The sequence below is a fragment of the Kryptolebias marmoratus genome, linkage group LG8 (assembly GCF_001649575.2).
Source record: "Kryptolebias marmoratus isolate JLee-2015 linkage group LG8, ASM164957v2, whole genome shotgun sequence".
In the NCBI taxonomy this organism is placed as follows: domain Eukaryota; kingdom Metazoa; phylum Chordata; class Actinopteri; order Cyprinodontiformes; family Rivulidae; genus Kryptolebias; species Kryptolebias marmoratus.
In genome coordinates, this window is record NC_051437.1 from 26,370,206 (window position 1) to 26,398,100 (window position 27,895).

At 37.5% G+C, this 27,895-nt stretch overlaps 1 protein-coding gene across 1 annotated transcript; it reads left to right on the forward strand.

Annotated features, from left to right (window-relative positions):
• The first annotated feature begins 232 nt into the window (after nt 1-232).
• Nucleotides 233-27,277, forward strand: lhfpl4a (LHFPL tetraspan subfamily member 4a). Its single transcript, XM_017411193.3, has 4 exons — nt 233-1,496; nt 20,615-20,851; nt 23,376-23,392; nt 24,160-27,277. Exons 1-4 carry the CDS (start codon nt 1,085-1,087, stop codon nt 24,211-24,213), a joined length of 720 nt encoding a protein of 239 aa, XP_017266682.1. The 5' UTR covers nt 233-1,084; the 3' UTR covers nt 24,214-27,277.
• Nucleotides 27,278-27,895: the final 618 nt, after the last annotated feature.

The following is a 27,895-nucleotide window of genomic DNA, read 5'->3' on the forward strand; positions in this document are numbered from 1 at the left end:
CTTCCTGTAGTGCTAGGCCTTTAAATATAAGGAAGATTTTAAAGATATAAATTATAACTCATGATCCGTATCACGAAAAAGCTGCCTGGTCGTCAAAAATCAGGAAATGGGAGTTTTCTAACTTCATATTCAAGGTGAACAAAGGCGTACACGCGCACTGATGCTGCTGCCGCTGTTCCCGCGCGGCCGTGAGCGCGCTTCCATCGCTGTCATCAGTACAACATCAGCATCTTCCGGGGGGCGCGCGCAGAGAAACGGGAGGAGGAGGACTAAGAGGAAGAGGAGACATACTGGATAAAGGCTTTACGACCATAAAACCATGATGATGATGATGGAGTCCAGGCGGAGGAGGATGTCGGATTCGCGGGGAAGGACTGTTGAAATCTGACACAAGGACTCGTGTTTGGAAAGCCGCTCTCCATTTTCTTTCCCTCCCACCCCTCACCTCGCTGCGTCTCGTGCTGCGTGGACATTAAAGGCGAGCAGAGGAAGAGGAGCACCCCACGGATGCCTCGGAAGGTAAAAACGGGGTCTACCGCTGGCGCTACTGGCAACATTTCATTTCACGGATGGGAATAAAGGACATCAAACTTTGAGCTGATGGATGAGGACGAAAAAAAGCTTTAGCCCCCCTCCACCTGACGACTGTGAAAGGAAGAAAGAAATCCTGGTTTTGATGGATTTTTCTTCATCATTTATGGTGTAGCCCCAAGGAAAGCAGCCTAAGACAGCAATGTTGAATCACTGGTGTTGGTAAATTATTCATCAGAGGTAGAAGTAGGCTATGATTTTATATTGCTTTAATGTAGCATTCCCTACTAATTCATTTTTATAATGTTTCGTCTTTTGAGGTCACATACACATTTTCAGGTTTATCGTTTGATGTTTTTAGGCCCATTTAATAGCCTTTAACAGAAGACACATCCAAAGCGGGGGGATCTTAGCGCAGGGGGACATATCTGGATATTGAGGTGTGTCAAGCTGTGTGAGATTTTTTTAAATATTATTTATCCTATTGGAGTACAGAGGGTTGGAACAGGGGTGTAAAATATAGCTATAAGAATAGATAAAAAATAGACCAAACATGTTGCCTTCCCAAGAAGCCTCCAAGATCTACCATGACAATTATATGCGCAACTCCCGAGCCATCGGGGTGCTGTGGGCCATCTTCACCATCTGCTTCGCCATCGTCAACGTGGTGGTCTTCATCCAGCCCTACTGGATCGGCGACAGCGTCAAGACGACGCAGACCGGCTACTTCGGCCTCTTCCACTACTGCGTGAGCAAGGAGCCGGGGACCGGCAGCCGGGAGCTGTACTGCGCCGGCAGCTTCTCCGACTTCAGCTCCATCCCGTCCGGAGCCTTCAAGGCGGCCTCGGTCTTCGTGTTGCTGTCCATGGTGCTGATCCTCAGCTGCATCGCCTGCATGGCGCTCTTCTTCTTCTGCAACACCTCCACCGTTTACAAGACCTGTGCCTGGATGCAGCTGCTGTGCGGTAAGTTGTTGTCTTATATGTTTATCTCCAGGAGCTTAAAGAGTGTGACTGATATATTTCAGATCTCAGACACAATAAATATTGAATTCAATGAGAGAAATTTGCATTTTCCTGCAAAAATGCTGTGGGGATACTAAGCGCTGAATGACTTAAATTTGGTGATTTGTTGAAGAAGATGAATTGGTGAAAAACTGTTAAAGTTAAAACAAGCAAAGCAGAATTTAAAAAGAGCAGAACACATACTAAAACCAGCAACACATTGACAAGTTAAAATGTGCAGAACTGTAAAACAGCAGCTGAAGGTAAAATTTGACAAACCTCTGTAATGAGCAAAACTAAAAGCTAACGGCTAAAAAAGAACACAACAGTAGCTAAAAATGACAAAACAGTAGCTTTAAGCTAAAAGTAGCATAAAAAAACAAAATAGAGTAGAACCAGATCTTAAAGAGAAGAAATTTCAATGTATGTTTGTGGGAAAATGTATCTTAAATCAAAGTAAATATTTTGAAAAGTATAAAAGTTACAAAAGACAAAAGTCATTGCAAACTATTTCTGACTGAGTTGAACAATTAAAAATATGAATGGTTAAAAAAAACTACAGTACGCCAAAGTAGTTTGATTGCAAAACAACATTTGGAAGAAAATATAATCAGGAAAACAATAGTGTGTTGCTGACTCAGCATCCACACAATAACCACAGAATTAAACTAAAAGCAATCCACCAAACTCCACTCATAGCATGCATCTGTGTCCAGTGAGCAACCAAGTTCTGATTTTCCAGGTTAAACATCAAAAGTGATGTTTTTCATTGCCTCTGAATATATAGACAAATCTTACCATAAACCAATATTAATCATTTAAGATCTGTATGTCTGATTCACTCAAACATCATGGGATATCTTATCTGCATGGGTAGAAAACAAGATGAATAGTCTTTGTGCAGCAGTTTTATTGTCTTTGGATTAATGCGCTGTAGCCTTGATCATACTTATGCCCTGTTTCACTCAGGAGTGTTGCACTGATTCATTATGAATCAGGACTGAGGCATTTTACTGAAACACGCTGATGACAATAACAGAGCTGGAGCTTCCTCCCTTTTTAACATTGATATTCTGAGGATTCACCACTGCATCTCCAAAGCAGCAGCAGCAGCAGTGGGATCGTTGCTCTGTGCTGATGAAATGCAAATTCATTCATTCATCAGTCCATTTGTACAGCATGCAATGCAGGGAGATGTGATGTGAACGCTTCGGGGAGATGTGATTCCTGCGATCGCGGCTGCTGTTTTGAGGATGATTCCAGGTCGATTGGATTACTGTTTTCAGGGAGGTGAGGTTTTGTCTCACGCTCCTGTGGGTAAAGATTACAGTGTGTAGAGATTATTGAGGACAAAGTGTGGCTTCCTGAACACATGCAGGACATGCTGAACAGCACTGCTTTCAATGAATGTGAGGGGGAAAAGGTTAATGTTACATCTATATGTAAACATTTGGATGTTTCTGTGTCCACAGAATCCACAGGAAGATCCTTTTGAAATTGTGACCATGAAAGGAATCCTTTTGATCCTTTTGAAAGCTTTTGGAAATGTAGGATGCTGTTGTGAGCCCTAAATCTAGTATACTGAATTTCCCAAACAAATAAAAACTATGTGCAGGCAAGTTTTTACAATCTGAATGATGGCTTTGTGAAAAGTCATAAACTGTCAAATCAAACCTACAGACAACTGATTTATTCTGACACATTTTGATTTAAATAAAGCATAATTTCTTGAAAAAATGCACATCGCCCACCACTTTATATGCCAGTGTTTTAGAAATAGATCTTGCTTAACTGTGGCATTCATTCAAATGGGATTGAATTCAAATGTTAATCAGTTGTAGATGTTCATCCAATGATTTCTTTAAACGTTTCATTAAAATCCATTTAACGGTCTATGCAATATTTTACTAATGGTACAGAAAATAAACACACACAGAAACAATGTTGCTCCGCCTTTGCCTTCAGCGGCGGGCGATAATAAATCCTGAACCTTCTGAGCTGCTCGTCTCCAGCAAGCCTCCTGTGTGTATCTTCCTGAGCTGATCAGAGTGATAAATAGGCCATGCAGGCAGAAAAGCGTGGGAGTCAGTTTTCTGTACAGAAACAGTCAGCATCCTGAATGAGAGGGAGGGAGAGAGATCAGCACTTTTTATTTTCCTTCTGTATTGTTCTTTTCCTCATCCTACTCTGCCCACTCTGTCCTCTGTTCTGCCGAGTGTGGTGAAAGGCTTTGTTGATCTGCGATCAGCACAAATCAGACAGAACAGCAGAGGTGTACTCTATGCTCTCTTTAGTTCATGACTTTACGGGAAGTAAACTTCTGTGTCTTTACTAACTGTTATTTGAGGACAAAAACAATGGGAAATAGACAAGATGGCACTTACTGAAGCACTTATTAAAAACCCTTAAATTATGTAGAGCAATCATCTAAAGTTAAAGATATGTTTGGTGACTTATTTATGGACTCCGGTTTCCTCCCACAGACCCAAAACATGCATGTTAGGTTAATTGATGACTCTAAAATTGTCCCCAGGTTTGAGTGAGAGTGTGAATGGTTGTTTGTCTCGTTTGTCTATATGTGGCCCTGTGATGGACTTGCGACCTGTCCAGGGTGTCCCCCGCCTCTCGCACAGTGACTGCTGGGGATAGGCACCAGCTCCCTGCGACCCGGAATGGAAAAGTGGGTAAAGAAAATGGATGGATGGACTTATTTATGGTTTTTAATTCAATTAAAGGCCAAGCATTCCTTTAAGGCTTACATCGTCTGAGACTGTAGCCATTTTTGTGATGGCTTCTGTTGATTAGCTGAGGAGGACATTTTGAACTGGGTTGACTCCAAATGTTAATCAGATAAAACCTCATGATTTGTTTCTGAAAGTTTCATTAAAAACCAACCACTGATTTATGAGATCTTTTGCTAATAGACAAACACTGTGGACTCTAACAGTTATTGTGTAAAGTTTTGAACAAAGATCTTTTATAATGAGTAACACTATTTGTTGTATTTGTTCCAAATGACTGTCATCTACAAATACATAAATTCTTAGCTCAATATCAGGAAAAAAACACTGAAAACATACATTTCTGTGCTTTTTAAGGTGAAATGGGTGTTGCAGCCGTCTTAAATTGGATTGATTTTAAAAGTTATTCAGTTGCAGACGCATATGTACTGAATATTTCCTGAAAGTTCCATTAAAATCTGTTGAGTTGTTCATGAGATATTTTGCCAACAGACAGTTGGACAGTCAGAGTTCACTTCAAATAATTAATGTCAGAAATTTTAAACAACTTGCTGGGTCAATGAACTATTTCTCAAACAAAAGTTTGAGAAATAGCACGGCAGTGGCAAAAATTGATTTATTTGGTGCTTGTTGAACAGTCAAAGCACTTTTTTGCTACATTCTCTCATTTGGACAGCGCTTCCTACAGGGTGATTAATGCTTTAACATTCACACATATCAATAAATGTGTAGAAAAACTGGTGTTCAGTTTTGTACCCAGTAGGACTGAAAATCAAACCACTGATTTGCAGCTGACATCTCATCCTGAAATCCAGCTGCCCCTGAAGTAAAACATCGAATCAGGTCATATTTGTTGACAACCCCTAATGAAAAGGAATGTAACTCTGGGAAAGCCCACAGTTTTATACCCGCTCAACTATGCTTTCTTTCTCAAACAAATACAGATACAAAAATATAAATGCTGGTGAAGATGAAGCATTCAGTATGTGTTGAGGAAAGTTGCAAAGCTCAACAGACGTCCCTGTAGATAATCTAAGTCTAAACATGTGAACAACCTCACATTCCCACCATCATTCACCACCTTAACCAACACATATGTAAACGACTATAATTCAAGGGTGAACAGATCACTCGAGGTTTTGCAGTGGTACATGAGATCATGCATTTACATATTGTAACTTACAACTGGTCTCTTCTCAACATAAGATGATCTTAGTCTAAAACTGGAATGAAAGGAGAAGGGCGATATGGATTCTTTCAAGGAATGCTAGGCAATTAATTAAGGAAGTATTTTTTTCTCAGAATAAAAAATGCACTTCCATAGCTTCCAATTTGCAAGAACATTGTAAAGTTTTTCAAACTGCAGAGGGTTTTGGTGTCTTTCCTCCATATGATGTGTGGTGAAGGTGAGCGGTCAAACAGGTTTGCCAGACAGCCTGATGCCGTTTAACACTTTGAAGATGAACGTTTAATCATCCACTTCACCCCGCTGGGTGAAGCAGTCAGTCTTCTGGCACAGCAGAGTGACAAAGTAACGCAGCAAATACCGCACGGGCCAGCCTGAACTCTCAGTGGCCTAAGTCGAGGCTAAATGGATTGAGAGCATCAGTTAGGGAATCATTAGGATCTTAACTGCACTGGTTGTGTTGTGTATGGTGCAGGAAGGAAAAGATCAAATGTCCAAGTGAAATGTTAACTGTTTACGGCTGAAACTTTAGCTTCCACTAACTCATCTTCATGTCAGTGGTGACTGTAAAAGAAGGTGCAGCATCAGTGCAGAACCGTGGTTTCTTGGCGCCCCTTCCTTCAAGATTCTGGCTGAGTTGTACATCATACTGAAGAGATTAATGAGACTTATTGGTCTAGTAAAGGTTGAATAAAAGATGAGGACAAACTGGAACCTGGGCCAAAACACCGGGGTGCAGGACTGTTGCCAGGGCAGATTGACACAGTGTTTCTTGGCATCTATTAGCTGGGAACAGGCCAAATTCAAGCTCTATGTGAAATGAACTGACCAAATGTGAATGAGGTTAAAGCACTTGAAAATGACTTAAGGATGGCATGCACAACTCTGGCTATATGTTGTGAATATATATACCAGTACTGATCTGGAAAACTGTTTACTGTTTATTGAAACTCTGCTGTGAACGCTGTAGTTCAACAAGAACAGAAATGTGAACTAGAGAAATTTGCATTTTGTGGATGCTGAGTGGACAAATACAAGCTTAACTAGTAAATCAAAGATATTTAGAAGGTCAGAAAACCTAAAATGCTTAAAAACTAAAAGTGGATTCACTTGGAGCCATTAAAGAGTTAACAGCTCCCTGAAAATGGGTGGCTCTCTTCTAGTCTTTTCCCAGTTAAGTCATGCCTCAATGGGAAAGTGAATAATGGGGTCATTTTACACTTAGAAACTGGACTAAGCTGCATGTTTTTTTACTCGCCCAAAAGAAGCAAGAGGGGGGCTGGATTTCCCAAAAGCCCTTTAGGCCTGTGAAGAACCTCACTGCTCTCACCTTTGTTTGGATTTTGATTAATTCAGAGGCAGATCCTCCTGGGGAAAGCACTGGTTTAGTTTAAACTCACCTTGGTTTTGTACAAAGATGAATTTCATGCAAAGATTTTTGAGAAAACCTAAGCAAGGCCTGGTTTTTGTAATCCCTTCAGAACTGAAGAGGTCTCATGCTCCATCTTCTTCTGTCCTCTTCAAATTCTTTCCTTCAGTCTTTCCAACATAACTGAAACAGTACAGGAAAGCTCAGTAACCTCCTAAGCATTTCAGCTTCATTGCTTCTTTCTTTCTCATCCTTTCCATCAGTTCATGCTTCCATCCTTCATGTTTGACCCTGTCTGCTGCAATATTAAGCAGAACTAAGCAGAACATGAGCTACGACGCAGGAGAGTAGCTGTCTTGGGAGAAACGACCTGTCAGCGACTGTTCACTTTTTTGCCTCCTTGTCTTAGAGGGAAAGGCAAAATATGGAAAAAAAAAACTTAGAAGCTGGAAGGAAAGACTGAGAGTGAAAAAACTAGTGTTTAGTGCATGGTTGTGGATTTAGGAGGGATTTATTTTGTGGGTAAGTTAGCATTGTCCTTGTGGCTGTTTTGGTTAGCTCAGGGAGCAGAATGAGGTAAACCCAACTTAGGAATTTGAAAATTCTCAAGATTTAAAATTTGTCAAATGGATCAGGTTATGAAGGCAAAAGCAGATCTGAGACAAAATTAAGGTAAAAAAAAAAATAACAGGAAGAGCCATTAGCATTAGCTTAGGCACTAGTATAAGCATTCAGCATATATTATAATACTGGACCATATATGAGATCCCAGAAGTTGAAGCCGGAAAGGGATCACTGTCCCGGTAGGCTGGTGTCGGTACGAGTATGTCCACATCTAGTCAGTCCAAAGGTTAACTCACATTCCAGCTGACATTTTGATTTTTCATTGCTCATTCAAGATTAACCCTAATTCAAAATGTGTTTCCACAATTATCTAAACTACCAAATCCATGTTTAATTTAGTATATGATATGTTTATTACCTAGCATCAAAATACTATAACAGGAGCCAAAAACTGAAATTTCTTTTGTACTTTAAGTGTGATCATCTTCAGTGCTATAATTAAAATTATTGCTATAGTTACAGTGACAGCTAATGTAGTTATTTAAACAGTGTGGCTCATAGAAATGCTTGGTAGGTTTATAGATAATAGGCTTAGCTTGTAACACTGCAGAAGTAAAGACGACTGACTTCTTTGTGCCTTCTCAGTTTGTTTGTGAAGAACAGTTAAACCAGGATTCTCTCACACAAGATTTGGGCAAACCCAGATTTTCTCTCCTATCCTGATTAGCGCCCTGAAGATTGGAGTTCATCAACCTTTCTTTCTATGATTTTGCTATCTGAAAGTATCAAAAGACTATCTATAAGCTAAATATAGCAAAAGGCTAGCTAAATGTACCGAAAGGCTAGTTAGAAGTTAAACGTAGCCTAAGACAAAAATAGAGCAAGTATAGTGAAGCAGATTTAAAAGAAAACAATGGTTTTGGGAGGACAACACAATTAAAAAGTTAAAAGAAGCAAAACACTAACTAAAAGTTGATAGATAAAAGTAGCTTAAGAAAACAAAAACATAGCAAGTATACTAAAGCAATTTTCAGAAAGAACAGTGGTTTTAAAGAAATAAAGACATTTTGGTGTAATTCTAGGGAGTTAAACTTTCTAAAAGAAGTCAACTCTTTTGAAAAGTATAGAAGTCAAAGCACTTTTCTGCTGGATGAGCTGAACATTTTGATATTTCAATGGCTTGAATAAAGTATGCAGAAATAATTAGATTGCAAAAAAATGTGCAAAAACAAAAAACGGAAACAATAACGTGAATGCTGAATCAACATTCACACAATTATAACATAAAACCAAATGTGTGCGTGAATCTGTGCACTCATGTGAGTCAGAGGGTGAACACATACATGATGAGAGTGGAATTATAAACAAGGTGATTTTTTTGTTTGTTGTTGTTGTTTTTGTTCTTTAGAGCAAATATAATTTTTTTCTGGTCCTGTAAATATACTAGGATTGTGCATGTGTTTGTGTTTTCATATGGTAGATAAATGTGCTTATCTTTGATATGGGCTTTGAGCAGTTTCAGTTATTCAGTTAAATCAATGCTGCAGTGGTCAAGTAGAAATACAGAAAGATGCAGAGAGAAGAGTTTCCCTCGGGGGGCTCCCCCACATCCCTGCCTCCTGCTTGCGCTCTCTGAGATTTCTGTCGGCTCTTCTCAACCAAACGTACATGTTTTAATCATCAGACAGTTAATAAATAATTCCAAAGTCACTGGGGTGTTTCTAAAAATATCCTGACAGCTAAATAATAGATTTCTCTGACCCGTCTCTTTATTGTCACTTTGTCTGAATGTGCTTGTCTCTGCGTGGATATTAAGATAAAAAAGAAACTTGTTGATTATCAGTGTTTATCATTTAAAAATGGTCTTTAATAAATAGCATCTAAATTAGACTTCCATTCTCCCTCAGTGTGTCAGGAGGTTCTTTGTGAACATGGTTTGCAGTCTTCTTCTGTTGTTCACTCCTTTATTATCTCCCGCTGCCACCAAACATGTGCGATAATGTCATTGTTGTGTGTTTGCTTTGTGTGTTTGCAAAAACTCAAGAACCAGTGGACAGATTTTAATGAAACTCTCAGAAAGCAAGCACTGGCTACATCTACAATATCTACAATTGATTAACCTTTGGTGTCAACTTAGTTATTAATTAATTAATCTTAGCAAGAACATGAATGGTTAAAATTAAGTCAAATTTAAAGATTTTAGGTTAAAATATGGTGTGGTAGTCATCCTCAACCCATACTTTGAGGAAAAACAGATAACAAAACTTTAAACTTTGGCATCCAATTAGGAAGGTGATGTGATTTTATCCCAGGAATGCTAGTTTCATTTCATTTTTAGCTATAAAGTGTATTTTTGCTCAATTTTGGTGCCTTTTGACCAATTGAGACCTAATTCACTCTCTAAATATGCACTTTTAAGTACATTCAAATTAGCATGCAATGACTTTCAGCACGTGTGGAGCTGATCTGGGACACAATGAAAGGACAGCTGGAGGTTGATAGGCACATTTACTTCTGTTGGGATCAAACCGGTCACAGGGGGCTTTTACTATTTTTTAACTTGTGCTTTGTTGCACCATCTTTTTTTTTTGAAGTGACGCAGAAATTGTTCACACAAAGACAAATGATAGATTTTCTTTTAAGACTACATAATCTAAAGGGGTAAGAAGGCAGGAAGAGGGATGAAACTACAGTTTCAAAACATGAGCAATAAAAAGATTAGAAAAAAGCTTTGTCCTGTGGTATTGTTTGACATAAGCCATGGGTACATTATATTATGATTTTATTTCCAGAATTTGATATTAAAATATGCTGTCGAACTACAAATATTAGCATTTTCTCTGAAAATGTAGTCTAAATTCTAAGTGAGAAATGATGAATGAATTGGTAAACAGCAAAACCATAACTAAAAGCTAAAATTAGCAAAATTGTTGCTCAAATCTAAAAGGACCAAAAGAAGACAAAAGTAGAATGTTAAAACTGAATTCAAAGAGAACAACATTTTTAAGTACTTTAAGAGATCTTGATGCATTTAATGGGGAAGTTTTTAGCAAATAAAGTTATAAAACCCAAAAATCCTAGTATCAATATCCTCAATGAGTTGAAAGTTTTGATATATGAACAGCTAAAAGAGCACAAAGTATGCAAAAGTAGTTATATTGCAAAACAATTGTTTAGAAAAATGAAAAAGGAAAACTATTGTAAACATTGTTCCTAGGGATGGTAGGACGTCATAAACCAATGCACACTTTTAAGCAAATACTAATTTCTGAGTCTAGTGAAGTGTAATGTTTCACTGACAATCCCCAAATATATCTGACAAATAATAAATAGGTTAACAGTAAAGAGAGGAAGAATATACAAACAATGAGTAGGAGTGAAAGAGTGTAAAGACAGAATGAGAGACAGAAAGCTGAATGCCAAGTGGGCCAGTGAACCCTGGCAGCAAAATCATCTTGTAAAGTGCCCCATCAGCAATCCACAATTTGTCTCTCACACACACACTCACCCACACACACACTGAGCTTGATCTTAACCACAATAAAAGCTCTATATATCAGCAAGGAGGACGACCATTAGATAGATGGGCATCAGGCCAAGGTTCAACATGGAGGCAGAGAGAAGGGCAGACCTCAGACAGCTTTATTGCATTATGGACAGGACATGACTTTTCTTAATGCAGTCATGTTCACACCTTTGTACTCGAGAGCAAGCTCTGTGTTGGATTTCAAACTGCAGGAGAGTGATTCCACAAGGAGGGTGAGGGTTTGAACTAGTAATTAGCAAGGTTCAACATTTTTGTTAGCTTTTATTCTTCCAGGATCTCCGTTGGGCAAAAACCACGTATTGTTGCATCTAATCACTTAGTCCCCTGCAGTTACAGTATTTTACACTCATTGACGAATCTGATCATTAAACGCATTCATGCCGTTGTACATTTTAAAAATAGTGTCACAGCTCAGTTTTTTTAAATGCAGATCTTTCTATTCATAGTTAATTCAATCAACTTCTTGATTTATGGTCTCATGCCACAACTCACATCCTTGCATTTCTGTAATCAAGAGCTTACACTGGTTGCATTATTTCAAAGACTGATCAAATTTTTTATAGCACTTCCCTGTTTGTTTTTGTTTCCAACTTTATGGCTGGTATTTACTGTTGTGACTCCCATCAAAACTTGACCAAGTGTGTATTTTTAGTAGAATGAGAACCAAGGAGCCTCTGAAACTTTCTGGCATGTGCCACAGTGTGTCTGAAGGACACAACTATCGTCTAGATCAGTGACTCTCAAAGTCAAGATTAAGATTGTGGTCTAGATCTGAACCCAGCCTGCATGTTATATTACATTGCACTTCAATGCATTCATACAATACAACAAAGAGTGGTGCGTCTCCTTTAAGAGTGCGCAGAGAGAGAGAGAGAGAGTGGACAGGGAAAGCGAAGAAGGGAGCGAGCCTGTGTCTGTATAGGTAGTAGCTCACTGAGCTGTGACTGTTAGAGACAAGGTAGCAACTCAGAATTGTAAGAAATTAGGTACATTCTTCATTGCAGTCTCACTAAATTTTAAGTGTTTGCAACCAAGTGATCGTTGAGCCTTTTCAGTGCGGCCATTTATTTGAATAATTTTGTGTGCCAGGCTTGCAAAAAATATTCTTGGTCATGCACATTATTTTGTTGCCAAAATATTGTACCCACCATGTTCTGTACCCACTTTGGCAGCTAAGGCAGTTTGCAGTTTTGGTTTTTGTTGGTGTCATTATCAGAAACAAAGAACAATGTGTTTTATCACAGATGGAGTAACAAGTCAGTTACTCCATCTGACAACAACATCAGATTTGCATGTTGGACTAAAAAAATTGAGAACCCATGACTTAGATTACCTCCAAGGAAATACGGGTGCCAGAAAGCTTTCCAACCATGTTGTATGTTACTGGTAGACCTGTAGCTTGACTTTACTTGGAAAATGTGATTGCAAATAAAACAACAACAAAAAGGAGCATGTTCAGTGAGTGAGATTCCAGAATTTCCCCTGGTCTATGAGAACAACAAGCTCACTCAAATAATGACCAAGCCAGTCTACCAGGAGCAGCACAAATTAGCTGAGAATGGCAAGCAAGCAGACCTTTTGATGATCCAGAGCCTTTAATCTATCAACAACACACAACCCATTCCTCAAAGCAACACAGGCCATATAAACATGAACCCAATTACCTGTTCAGTTAAAATATTTAGGATGCACTCTTTGGCTTAAGTCAGAAAAGACATCAATAAAAATTTACTCTGTAGAACATGCTTTTGATCTAATGGTAATATTCACAAGGCATTATTTATCTGTGAATTCTAGCATGATTTAAAAAAAAAAAAAATTTGTTGAACACAAAATTAAGTGTTACTCCTGGAACACAAACAAGGATAAAACTCCATTTTCTAAACGTTATTGTTGAAATACTGAAGACATTGCATTCAAACATGCAGAAACGTGTCACACAACCAGCTCAAAGCTGAAGAAATCCAGCATCCTGATTTTAAAAAGTCATTTCCTTTAAAAAAAATAATAACATCTAAAAAAATGTTGTAAAAAATCACAGATTTGTTGGTTATAAGTGGGCTATTACTATACTGTCATTAATTTTGCTAATTATTCTTAATTAATTCCATGTAAGTAAGCGTTTATACAATATTGATGGCATGCACATGTTTGTTAAACAGCTTCAACATAAACTGCTGGGACATTTTTGAGGCTTGTTTTAAAATGGCAACAGTCTATTTTTGTCCAACTCGCTCAAACCAGCCATAAGCAAAGTTAATGCTTTAAAAATGTGTATCAGTAGAACTAAGCTAGCAATAAGATTGTGTTTAAATTGTGAATCCTTCCCTTCCGTATAATATCAAGCTGCTAACAAGAGAAACTTAGGTGCCTAAAAATAAAACTTCCAGTTTTTTTATCAGTTTGCTCAGTGTTAGTCTGTGTATGGGTTGCTACGTGCATTCTTGTCACATTTGGTATTTTAGGCTTTAAAGGTTATTAAATAAAGCTTGTGTTTACCGTCTCAAAAAATGCTCATCTTGTAGAGGATAAGGAAGGAGTGATGTCAAGTTTCTAAGTCTCCCCACCTCGAAACCATCTGCAAGAAAAAGGGCAGAGTAAAAAAGGAGTTTTACTGTAATCTTGTTGCAATTTCAGCAAAGCAGGGAACAATCATTTCATTTAGAGCTCAGAAAATCATGCAGGCATGTTAAAAAAGAACATCGCTTTTCTTTAAGATTAGCATTTGGCAAAAACATGACTTTTTAGGTTTATATGGGTTCAAAGACTTGCCTAAACTTCACCAGAAGACTGTTTTTACTGTGATGTTTACAGATATGTTTTAACTGGTTTTTAAGTGGGTTTCTCAGTTTATTTTATATCTTTGTATGACTGACCTTTTGTCACATGTTGCTGTGGTTTATTGTAGTTTGGTCTGTTTGGATTCCCTTGTTTTTTAGTGTGTTTTCTGTTACCAGTTCATTCGAGTTTTTGTATTTTCACGTTCCACATCATTGTTACCAAAGTTCCCCAGTGCACCTGTTGTTCGTCTGCTCATGAATTCACCTGTTCTCACTCACCAGTCCATCCCAGTGTATATAAGCCCATCTGTCTTGCTGATTTGCAGTCAGATCCTCATGTGTTTATTTTATCATGGTTGTAATTTCTGTCACGTGGCTGCTTGTCTTTTTATTTTTTTATTTTTTGGCTTTAAACTGATTTATATCTACCTGTTGCCTTCTTGCCTGCACCCCTGGATTCACATCACCACCCAAACCTCAGCTGCATTCGGTGTCAGCCGTAAATTTCAGTCTTCAGCTAGGAGAAAAAAGAAATTATAGGAAAATGTCACAAAAAGTTTGATTTTTCTAGTCAGTAATTCTCAAAAAAGTCTGTCTGAGAAAGGTAAACTCAGCATTTTGTAAAGTGAAGTTCAAGGTGATGAGATAATTAGCAGTTCCAACATCTCACTTCCGAGATACAAAAAAATCCAGCGTTACTGGCATTAAAGTGGAAGTAAGAGCTGAGTTTGAAAGGCTGCATTTATCTACAGTGACTGCCAAGAATACAGGAAAGTGCGGGAAATGACAGCTACTAAAGTTAAAAGAAAAGCAAAACTGCAATGTGCATGTCATGGCCTTCTTTTTCTTCTTAAATGCTTCTTAATTTATTCCTTTCTGGGTTTGCTTCAGAATGGCAGTAGTATTTTATATATATATATATATATATATATATATATATATATATATATATATACACAATAACTGCAACAGGTTCAGTGGAGAGAAAATTGCTAAATTTTAAGACAAGCTGGTCACAAATTGTGTCACAAAAACCTGCTACAATCTCTATTTAAAATATTGTCAGCATCATAAATAAGTTAATTTACATGTTTCAGAAGTAGTGAACTGATTAGTGATCTGCTTATTCTGGCTTTTAAGGGAAGCATTACATTTTGCCAGATAACTCGAACACTAATTAGAAGCATTTGAGAATAAAAAGTGCAATTATTTATACTTTGTGCATTTCTTTGTGTGTGCTGTACTCAGAAAACATCACAAATAAACTATTTACTTATCTAAATTCAGCTAAAGTATAACGAGCAGAGTTAAGGCCAAGCTAGCTGAATAATAAAACAGTAAAGACACGTCATTGTTTTAGGTTTGACTGAAAAGTATAACACTTTAGTCAGCTTTTGCTGTTTTTAATATGTTATGGAAATAAATTTGACTTTTAAATTGACATTAGAGAACTCATTGTCATCTTTGTTCAGGTGAGTTTGTGTAAAGTTTCCCCACAACACAACAGCCAGTTTACACATTTGGAACATCGGTGCTCATTTATATTCTGCTCCTTGATGGATGCTACTTCGCGCCTCGTTCCTGAGGACGCTGTTTAGACTGTGACAGATGGAATCGTACGGCTGCAACCGATGCAGTCAAATCTGGATTCATTTCTCACTTTATCTGACACAGTGACCATCTCAGAAAAAAAACATCTAATATAGGCTAAAGCTGGCATAACTTAGTCAGACCACAAGACGCTGCCGGATGGCGTCATGGCCGCGTAAGGAGCCTACACAGGATCATGCTGCTCTTCACACACACACATATAGAACACTGATGGTATTTTTAGAACCATTACATAATATTTGTGGCGTTTTTTTTGTCTAATGAAAAGAGGGATGTGTGAAGACACGTCGATGAAACAGACTGGCAAAAACTTTTATGTAACAAGGCTATAAATATCAATGAGCTGCTATAAATAAATAAACTCAGTTATTTTAACTTGAGATCAAACCCAGAATACCAAAATGTTTTCATTGATTTTGTCTTCTCTGACACCTGATAGATGAGCTTGAAGACTGCGCTAAAAAACAAAAATCACATGAAGATGAAGAAGAAAAAAAAACAATTATTTCATCCGTTTCCGTTTCTGTTCAGCTTCTCTGCTAACCGTCGTTTAAGTTCCTCCCCTTTAAATTCAAACTGCAGTGTCTTGAAAGGGGGGAGGAAAACCCCCTTCAAACCCCCCTCCGGAAGCTTCAAAGGGGCTTTTCTCGGGTTGTGGGAAGGTGGAGGTTATTTTTAGCCTGGCGGTGCCCACTTGAATGCTTGAGATGAAGATGGAGAATAGAAAAAGAGAACGGAACAGGAGCAGGCCACATCACATGGTCACGACTGTTACTCTGTCACGCAGCAAATAAAGACACCCCCCTCCGACTCCCACGTTAAATTATTTATATTTCAGGAATTAATATAATGTTTAATAGATCATTTTATACAGACAAAAATATAATTTGGTAAATTAAGGCATAAAACTAACTGTTTGTTTTAATTAGGTGAACACTATAAGTTAATACCTTCATGCATCATTTATTCTGTCAGAGGCAGAGATCCCTCTGAACAAACAGACATAAATTAATCAATTAAAGGCCTAGCATCCCTAAAAGGAACACATATTGCCCAGTGCTGTTCATGCAAGCGTTTTAGTCAAAGACCATCGTATTTTGAGAAATGACAGAGTTTCAGATGTTTTGGCTTACGTTGTAAAAAAAACAATTAGTCAAAATGTCACATTCAGAGTGTGTGTTCTGAGTCACTCTCAGCTACTATCAAATTCAATTTTTAGCAAAATATCTGTAAAACTGACAGAGGTAGAGACATTTTTAAGTTGGCTAATGTCAATTAACTGTGGCGGCCATTTTGACTTAGGCTAACTCAAAAAATTAATGGGTTGCAGATGTTCATCCTTCTCTATTTTTTTCTCTTATCAATGGTTAATTTGTCCTAAAATTTAAAAATTGTAAGCAAAATTTGTGAATGGCTGTCAGCTTCCACGTGCATTTTTTTTATCTACAGAAACCCAAAGTGACTAAGAAAATTAGAGACATCTTCTGAAGAGCTGTTTGGGACTGAGACGTCCAACTATTTTGATGTATTTTTACATAGATATATTGAGTTAAGTATGCAGAAAATGCTTTGTTTACATTGTGTGAGTGCCTGTGTTTCAGAATTGCATATCAATATAGCTGGAAAACTTCTGAAGTCAACTCATTCAAACTGCACCATTTAATGTAGTTCTGGATAATCGTGTTTATGTTTGATTTCATAGTTTACAATCAGTACTTTTAAGACCTCAGACTGTCTTTGTGTTCTTCTTGCGCTTCATCTGACGAGGAGAAATGTAATTTTACAGCTACAACAAAGTAACTGAATTAAAACCTAAATCAGCTCAAAAATTACATTTACACCATCTTCTAAATGAACATGGCAATGAAACTAAACCTAATTTGACTGATATCTGCAAAACAGTTTATTTCAAAGCATTTTTATTGTAACTTGATTGGTCTGAATTTCCAAAGTGGGTGTGATTAAACATTAACTGGGTTAGTTTGGACTTGAAGTTGGGATGGAGAGACAGTGTTCTGTTTGCTGAAATCACATGTAGGAGCGTAATTTTAATATGTGCAGCTTTTGAGACCAATTGAATGCCATAAATAACATTTACTACAGAGGAAAATGACTGGTAGATGAGCTGCCATCAGGCTGAAATATTACACCCATTAGGACTCTCTGTGTGGTTCTGCTGCCATGTTTTCCAAAAGCCCACACAATAAACTTTGAATGAGTTTGATGCCAAGTGGGGAAACATTCATCAAAAACCCATAAAACACGTTACCTGACGCTCATTACTCAGGTGATGATTTTATCATCTCTCATCACGGCTAATATCTCGCATAAAGGTCATAAAAGAAGCTAATAACGTGATGATTTCCCATGATGATTACTTCCTTTTGCTCTCCGATTCTCTCATTACTTACCGCATTATCGTCATTGTATTCTCTCATTACATTCTCTCATTATACCAGCAATCATATTGTCAGAGCAGCAGCCACATTTTCAAAGTGTGCACATCGCGAGCTAAAATAGGACTTGTGTTTGCATGTTTACACAGAGAGGTGGTGACTAATCTCATATCCTCCTTCATCTGTTGCCATGAGTTCACCGCCCACCATTTTCTCATAATGGTCTGCCAGGATGTGAAAAACAGCTTCAGTGGGAATCACCAGTGTTACAAAGTAAAGACATGTGACTCACGAACTTCACTTTAAACACTCACATTTACCACCTTCAGCTGGAAGTACATGTTTGTGAACTGCGTTGTGGATCACGAGCTAAGTAGTGTTTTGTTTTTGTCAAAATGTAAATTCTAATGTCTTCATTATCTTCTGCATATCTATAATGTTAGCTGTCAAATAGATGCATACAGATTTACCATTCTATTGATGCAATTAAACACTTTCAGAAGATTAAAGAACTAGCAGTCCTTGAAGTAAAGCATATCACCCACCAACGTTCATACCAGAGTTTAAAAACCTCATATACCATAAAAACAGTCTAACATCTTATGTTGAGAAATAACAGAATTATAGCTGTTTTGGTCAAACTAAAAATGACTTTATTCTCACGCTAGGTGTCATAAATAAAGTATGATTTGTGAATGCCTTTCAGCTACTAATCTACCACATCTAATTTTAGCTCATTATCTGTAAAGTTAACTTAATTATAGCCATTTTTGTGTTGGCTGAGACTGATTAGCTGTAGCTGCCATTTTAAATTACACTGAATTTAAAAGTTAATCAGTTATAAATTTACATCTAATGATTGCTTTCTGAAAGTTTCCTTAAAATCAGCCTTGTGGCTCATGAGATATTTTGCTAACAGACAAACAAGTTTGACTTTATTAGGTAAATGTCACAGCTTTAAGCAAAGCTTTAGTTGCTCTCAGCACCAGCAGAACTTTTAAAAAGTTTGTTCTGCCTTTATGTTGCATAAAAGCCACCCACATTAAAGTCCAGTTTTTAACCTTGTTAGCATGTCCATTTGTTGTTGTTTTATATGCCAACAGATATAAAGTGTTATAAATTCTTTGTCCTGTTTTATTCCTAACAAAGAAGATGCACTATGTTGACACGGAATACACTGAAACTTTGTTTTGGTGTGTTGTTTTAGGAAAAGAGTTGTTTTATCGGCCTGAAAAATATATAAAACTGGCTAGCCATTAGCTTAGCGTGGATGAAGACTTCTGCCCTTTCCTTCATACTCCTTACTCCTCATATCCATACAGAATATTATTTCAAAAATGACCAGACTATCCCTTGAAAACATTAACAATTGTGCACCAATTGAAATTTAGAGATGAAATCTTTTTGATATTTACGGATTTAATTGATGACTTTGGTAAATCTGAGTGTCACAAAAAGATGCTGCCTGTGGGAAAACAAAAAGTCTGTTCTGAAATGAAGATCTGGTGTGACGTCCACCACGCATGTCCCTCATGTCTCAGTGGAGCTTTACTTAGAGCCCCCGGTGGTAGAGGATGACTGCTCATTATGCAGTGCTGGTGAGCAGAGAATATGGTGAAATCAGCTCCCTGGAGATGCTCACTTTGATGAATGAGCAGGTGCAAAGTATGGATTACCCTTTTTGTTGTAGTGTTGAAACTGCACAGATGCATTTCCCCGAAGGGCTTTGCAGTGTGTGTTTGTCTGCACTCCTGTTTTGCATGTGATCTATTCCTCTCAGTTTTTTCATGCTGGTAGGAGTTCCTGCTCCGTTCTCTTTTCTGCTGACCTGTGTGATGCTTTCCACTAACGCCTCATTATTATGGATGCTCTCAGATACATGTGGCATTAATACAAAAAAAAAAGGAGCCTCATCTGCTATTCTCGACACGCTGCAAAGAAAACACAGCGATTTCCACACCGTATTTTCTGCATTATGTTCTACCTCCTGTATGCTGTAGTCAGACGTTCACCCCCACACCGCCTCCCCCACATTTCCAGCCGTGAGAAAGCATCTCCAGTCCTGCTGTGGAAAACATATGTACTAAAAGAAAATTATAAAAGAGACTGGACTAAATATTCTGTACATTCTCCTGAAAATGACTCATGTATAAATGTACTTCAGAGTCAGTAAATGTACTGCAAAGTTTTAAAACTGAAATTTAGAGTTTGACATTACTGTCCTCTTCTCAAGAAACTTAACATGATGGATTTTGAAAATTATGTCTAATTTTCTAATCCTACACTTATTTTTAAATGCTTAAATGGACATGCTCCAACTCGTGGAGCCGACAGTGGGAAATGTGAGGCTCTGTTTTGGTAAAACTTCCTCGTGACAAACAGCTTTTTCTGTACGACGACCTAACATGTGGAATGCCCTCCCTGCGGACTTGAAATTGATTTCTGGCTGGAATCAGTTTAGATCAAGACTGAAGCAGTTTCTGAAGGAGAATCCGTTCTGTGCTCATGAATAACTGCCACTCATTAATGATGTTTTTGAGATTTGTTTTAATCTTGTTTTTTATCTTGTCCTAAAGTTTTCTTTTTAACCTTTATCTTGCTAAAGGCTCATTTGGTGAAATGTATTGTAATTTAGCCCAGGCTATAAATGCTATTGTGTATGATATTTGTTAAAACTTAACACTCATTCCTATATAAATAAACAATAAAATGAAAATGAATAAAAATAAAATGTTTAAACGCTCAGTTTATAAACACACAGCACCTGTCTGAAAGATAAACACTGAAAAATTATTTACCTACTTTCTAATTTCTTCTTTAGTTATTGCACAGATTCCTTTTTCCTGCTTTAATGCTGCAAATCTTTTTCCCGTTTCCTGCTGTAGGAGTGTGCCTGGTGCTGGGCTGCATGATTTTCCCTGACGGATGGGATGCAGAGGTGATCCAGGACATGTGTGGGGAGCAGTCGGGGAAATACTCCCTGGGAAACTGCTCTGTACGCTGGGCCTACATGCTGGCCATTATGGGCATCCTGGATGCCCTCATCCTCTCTTTCCTGGCCTTCGTCCTGGGAAACCGGCAGACAGACTTCTACCTTGATGATCTGCAGACAGACAACAAAGGTGAGCAAAACATCACATTTTACAGTTTCTTTCATTTATTCATTCAGTCTATTTTGTCAAGTTCATTCAATTTTTACTGCACCATGATACAAAGATTTAACTGTACTTTTAATTTTGGCATGGAATGCAAGACTTCAGAAATGTGAAAGCTCCAAATGATTCAGACAAGTAGAAAAAAGAAGAGCAGTTTGACAGTTCAGGGTCTCCCCAAACAATGTTAATAACAGATGGGTTGCCCACGTACATTAACAGTGATCCAAATATATTTAGCAACACATTCAAATCATTGAATCTCAAACAGTGAATTTCTCTACAATACAGCTGCTTGTTTTCATGTCACACCGGCTCATTTCTTTACTTACACATGCTGAATATCTGCATGATCTCCTGTAGAACAGATTCGGTTACACTGATCTTTTTATGACTCTTTAAACAACCTTTTTTTTGTCATAAGGAGACAAAAATTTGGGTTTGGTGCAAACAGTTTGTACACATGTTCATGCGCCGCCCCTTATTTCCTGTTTTTAAGTGTATGTTCACACAAAATTACACCAAAAACAGGTCTGACATAGCTGCTACAGCACTTTGGGTTCATTTCTGCATTTACATGTAGATGAAGACATTTCTAGAAAGGAACCTTAAAAAGAATTGTTTTGGAAAACCTGTTTCCAAATAAATTTGTCCTGAGACATGTAGGACATGGGACAAGAGGACAAGGATTGGGGAGCATCAATGTCACGAATAAAGTGGGAACAGTTTTTGTTGTACAGTGCCTCTAAAGGTAAAACAGTCCAACTCTCATTTCCATGAGCAACATCTGCTTGTTGAAAAATGAATACACTCTAATCTGACCTCAGTATCTTCAGCCAAATTGCTTTGAGTGCTGAATCCAGGAGTGGGGGAGGGTCCTCCTGGGGGTTTCTGACAGTTTGCATGATATTGCATCAGGGTGGTTGAATCACATTGTTCTGTGCTCCATAAAGAAAGAGGAATAGGAAGCAAGGAATTGCAGAAAGCAGTAATAGAAGGGCAAGAGCAGGAGATATTATTCAGAACAATAAAGTCTCCTTATGTAAGGATTTTGTTTGATCCGTCTCAGAGAACCCCAAAGTGCATCACCACAAAACAAAGACCAGCAGTGAGAAAAAAAGAAAAAGATCTGTGCAGAAGACATAACAGAGCATGAGAGGTGTACAGACAGAGTAAAAGAGGAGGAGTGAGAGTCGCAGAGAATAGTGACAAAAGATGTCTCGCTTTTCTGACGGTCTATCTCCATGATGGTTTCCATGGTAACTGGAGATATTCCAGAGCGTGGGCGTGTCTTTCTGTTCTTATCTGATTAACCTCACTGACAGCCTAAATGATTTTACACATCCAATACTTTCTCAACAGTTTGAAGTGTATTTTTTTTTCTTTTTTGTTGTTTGTTTGTTTGTTTGTTTTATTTTTAATGTCACTGCTCCACAACTCAAATCACTAATAAAATTTAATAAATGTAGCGTTTCTCTTTCCACCAGATGTGAATCTTAATAATTAAGGGGGTTAATTCCAATTAAGTTATGGAAGTTTTATTAATTTTAATGAAATGTTTTTTGTTAGAAATTGAAAAAGAGCACCCAATTAAAGGCCTAGCATTCCTTAAGAAATTGATATGACTCGCTGTCTTTTAGACCAGAGATTTAAACTAAAATCAAAATTGTTCTAAAAAGAGACATGTTGTAGTTATAGCTGTTTTAGTCAAACCTTGTAAAAGATGTTATGCGCAATCATACACCATATTGTAAGATCTTGTGAGAAGCAGCAGCAGTTTGAGGATGTGGGATGGCTCCCATCTACCACCACATCAGGCGTTTAACCATCCTTGTGTTTGCTAAGTTCACTTAGCTGTGACGGCCATCTTGAATGGGGTTTCAATGAAATTTAGAGGTGCATCCAATAATTGCTTTCTGAGAGTTTCATTAAAATCCGTCCAGTGGTTCATGGGATATTTTGCTAATGCTACAGACACGGACAAAAACATTATTAGTTTTTGCCCCAGGTGTTTTTTATGATGCAAATAAAGATGTTTAAAGCAGGTGTTTATTGGTACCAGCACATCTGATGCTCTTTTTAATGGCATTTTTGAATCGATGTTATGTTCAACAGTGTTCCTGAGCTTAAAAATGAGTTAAGAGTTCAAGAAAACTACATGAACTTATGAGTGGATGTCACACATATTTAGGAATCTTCAAGTAAATTAGTACAACTAGTATTATGAAGTTCATAAGTGTTTAAGTTCTTATCTAATTGAATTTAATTAGCTTATTTTGATTCAGCCAATTGGGCAGATATTTTGCATTTAAAAAAACAAATTTCACCTGACCTGCCCGTAGGGAGCAAAGGGAAGCAGTTTTGCTCAGTGAGAGATGACCTAATTGCTTAACTCACACTTATGTAAGTGTATTCATGTTGTGCAAAAATATGCACTTTTCCCAGTTGTGTCTGACTGTTTGCCAACACTTGTTTTCCTTTTTTGTCTTTGCAGATTTTGCCGTTTCAAGGGTGAGTTGACTTGCATTACAAATTTAATGTGTATCATGTTTAAAAATTAGGCTTATATTAATTAACATGTGTCTATACCCTCATTACTCCTCGTTATAGGTTACACATAATATATGGAAACTATATTCAGTTTTTTTATTGAAATAATCAAAACAAGCTCAAATGAACTTGTCCTCTTTGTGTTTTAGTCAAGAAAATAAGACAAAAGAGTTTTAAAATAAAACACCAAAGTAGTATTACTACTTTTTTGCTTGTGACTGTTGTAAAAATGTTTACCTTTTTAGATCCCCTACCCTCTAAATCTGCCTGCTTTTGCTTAAAGAAAGCAACCGTGGCATTTTAGAAGAACACCACTCTTAAATTAAAAAGACTTTCCAGCATTACTGGGACTGTAGTCGATCCAGTAATTTGTAAGTTCAACTTCTGTTTAGAAAAATAAATCATTGTAGGCAGACGTACATCTCCAATTTAAAAAAAAGTAAATATTTTAAATTTGACTGATTTGGTTATAGTTGATAAGTTATTGTTTATACATTTTTGTTTATGAGCTTAAAGATTGTAAAAACAGTCAAGAAATTAAGAAGTCAGACTCAAAGCCTCCCATTGATAACAAAATTTTACTTAAAACATTATTAAGTGAGCTTAAATAACCCTGATTATTACTCCTTTTTTCATCTAAATCTGCTGTTTTTATTTCATTTATCGGTCACTTGTGATCATTTATTCCAGTAATCGTTTCAGTAATGGCTGTTTTCTCTTTTTTTCAGATTGAGGTGCGGGATAGAAGAGAGCCCCGTTACGGCGTGCAGCGTCTTCACTGAGGGCAACAATGGCACTGAAAAACTCCTGTCTTTCTTTTTCTCTTCTTCTCTTTCTCCCCCTCTATTCTTCTTCTTCTGTCTTCTCTAATGATCAGGATATCACCCAATCTCAATGCAGAAGTGTACAGGATTCTGTAAAATAAAATTTAAAAAAACACGAGGATAAACTATATTTTGAAAAAATACTATACAAGGTTGTACAGTGCATTTAACACTCAACTTTCTCAACAAATACCTTTATGACAAAAAAGAAAATACTGTATTTAAAGTCTTGATTTGTGTGAGAAATCCAATCCTTACGATGAAGAACCATAATGCCCATTTTTGAATTATTTCTTTTAAAGTGTTGCTATTTATTGACTTTAAGTTTTTTTGTTGTGTACATTCATAGCATCAGACCGCAGGTCAGTGGTACTCCTCGCACAGTTACAGAGTCGAGACTCGCAATACAGCAAAAAGTCCATTATTACACATTCAAAACACTTCAACAGGGACTAGTATGGCTCTTCATCTAAGGAGTAATTTAAAGGAGTACCCCATTGCAGCTTTACAGAACGTAACATCTCTGGGAGATTCTCTACTGTACATACTGAACAATGTAAATAGCATTACTGCTGACTAAAACAGCCGACAACAAAACCTCATCTGACTCCAATGCATTCGAGTATAGTATTTCTACCCTCAGTTTCTGTGTTTCTTGTGCTGGAACCTGAGTACGTGCAGATTCATTGTTTCTACAACTCCTCACAACTGATTTAGAGGGACGGAAATATAAAAATGTTATCTTGGCTGGATAGAAGAGTACCGTGAATCGGAGTAATTGTGACAGGAAACTTCTCCTGCATCAACATGGCCTCAAAAGTAGCTGCTCATTGTAGCATTTTACCCTCCAGTTTGTAGTCAATTTTGATCTGTTAAATTTAGCTGCAGCTTTCAAAAACAGAAGTTTTAAATCTTTTTTCCTTTTAACTCAGCTCCCTTCCTTTGTGTCGTCTTACCTCCCCAAACACCAGTGTGCAGTTTACTCCAGTTTATGGTTCCAGCATACAGTGATCAGTTTACTCTACAGATGTCTTAAGACTGTGAGAAAATGTCTGCTGGAGTTGGCCCCAAGTGCTGCATTGTCTTAAGGTGATGTCACTTATCTGCCTCTTTGAAGAAGCAATGCTGCTTGCAGAAGTCACAAGAACCACCCTTTATGGCAATTATAACAAAGCATGCATTCTACTCATGTGGCAAAAAACAGGTCAAATTAAAGGCCTAGCATTCCTTCAAAGAAGGCATTTCGACCGATGCTTTTTATGCCAGAGTTTTAGACTAAAATCATCTTATGGTGAGGAATGACAGTTAAAGCCATTTTGGTCAAACAGTGAAAATAACATAATTTGCAATCTCATGAAATATTGCAAAATCTTGCCTGATTTGTTAGCACTCAGTCTGTTTGTTGTGAATGGCTGTCGGCTATTACCACACCAAATTTTAGCTCAATATATGTATAAAATGGCTAAGTTATAGCCCTTTTTTGCTTTCTAAAGTAAGTTGTTATGGTGGTTGGCTTCAACAGGTAATCGATTGTAGATGCACACCCATTGATTATTTTCTGAAAGTTTCATTGAAATCCATCCAGTGGTTCATCAAATGTTTTGCTAACAAACAGACAGACAAAGCAGAGGTCCAGTTAGGTCTGATTTGGTCAACTACTGGCTTAAAATGGGAGACTGTGAAGAATGATGAGCCTCATTTCCAACCCAACGTCTGGGTGAAACTTTTTCACCCAATATTTGGTCAAACCAATCCAACCTATGCCCCAGCAGCTTCAAAATAACCCAGCAGTTTTTTTAGTGTGTAGGCTGTAACTACGTCACGTCTCCACCTGCGGCGCCAATTGTTGTTATTTCAGTGAAGAGTGGGATAGCATGACAAGCTGTGGTTGCACAAATATGACAAAGTAGGCTGCTGTAATCCAGGCCACCGTGGGGCTTTTATCTGTCCCAGAGCAGCGCTTCAGGCTGATGTACTGTAACTGAAACTCCCAAAGCTTGGGTTAAGTCATGACAGGAAAAAAAATTAGCTGTGTGCATGGATAATTGTTTTCATATGAGAAACTGACATGCTGTGACCGTGCAAAGGAAAGTTACAATCATACTGGAAACCTTTTGAAAGTAAACAGTTTTGTTATTATTATTACTATTATTATTTACTGAATCACAACAATGTGGTCTACGTTATAGAAAGTAAAGTCTGGTCAAGAACTCTTATACTGTATTATAGTTGACTGTAATCCATGTCACGCACTGTAGGGGATGTACTCCTTAAGGGACAATTCTTTTTTTAAGAAGTACTTATGAGTAGCAAGTGTTTTACCTGCAGTAGACTTATTTTATTCCTTTTACTGGTACCGCTACCCCTTTTTTGGGAACATTACAAATGAATTCTCCCAGGGATCCAATCTAACTGTTCTAGCAGCAGGGGCAAAAAAGACTGCATTTTCACCACCTAAAACCATTCAAACCCTTAATAAATAGTTGTACAGTTTGTCTCTTTTGTATCAGACCCTACAGTGCCACTGTAGCCATGCATCATAGCATGGGCGATGAAAACCCAACGTCTGTTGCCACTTATCAACTCGAGTCTGCCAGATTTCAAACTTGTTGGATAGCTTTCTGCAGGGCATTACTTTTGCAAATGTGAGATGTTTGATCTTTTGGGGGGGATTTTTAGAAACAGCAGCATTGTGGTCAAAATGTAGGTTTCAGCACGTTCTGTCCTTTGACACAGTTCACTAAAAACTGTGGCTTCATGCATCACATTCAGATGTCAACATTCTACCAGCTGCATCTGCCGTGCTCAGTTTTCACATGTGTGTTCAATGCAAACAGGGTTGACTCCAAACATTATTGCCAAAGTTTTAAGCAAAGACTTTGTGCAGTAAGTAGCACCTGGAGTATATGCTCAGCTACAACCACACTCAGTTTTAGCACAATTTCTGTAAAATTGACTTAATTATAGGCAATTTTGTGTTTTCTAAAAATGAGCTGGTTGTGGTGACCATCTTGATTTGGATTAGTGCCAAAAGTTAATCAGTTTTAGATGTACATCTAATGATTATTCCCTGAGAATTTCATTTAAATTCTTCCAGTGGTTCATGAGACATTTTGTTAAGAGGCAGACAGAGTTGACTTCAAAAAGCTGATTGTAGCTACTAACACACCAAATCCTTTAAGTCAATATTTGTAAGATTGACTGACTAAATGAGACCAGAAATATTGTGAGCTCCAGCTGATTGGGCAGCCATACTAGTGCAACATTGTTTTGTAGAAAAAGGTTTGACAAAATAAAGATGGGTCTGGTGCAAAAATGACAAGAAATAAAAATATTTTCTATAATTTATACTTTAACTTTGAAAAAACGCATGAGACTTTTGTGTTACAGTTGCTTTTACCCTGCTCTAAGTAACGGATAGTTTGACTCCCATGTGGGATTTCCTCCCCGATTCTGCAAACTGGAATTGCGGTGACTTTTATCTACTGCAGGTAAGATACTAGCTACACTTAAAATACAAAAAATAAAAGAATTATCCCCTTGACACATTCACTGTGGAGAAGCTTAACAATTAAACACATTTACACTTACTGTACATAAAATAATATTTAATTAACATTCGAAACTTGAATAATTGGTC

Bases quoted from the DNA above. Each gene is read 5' to 3' on its own strand.
- lhfpl4a (XM_017411193.3), top strand. From the start codon at position 1,085: ATGTTGCCTTCCCAAGAAGCCTCCAAGATCTACCATGACAATTATATG. The intron at 1,497-20,614 runs GTAAGTTGTTGT...TTCCTGCTGTAG, and splicing joins CTGGATGCAGCTGCTGTGCG to GAGTGTGCCTGGTGCTGGGC.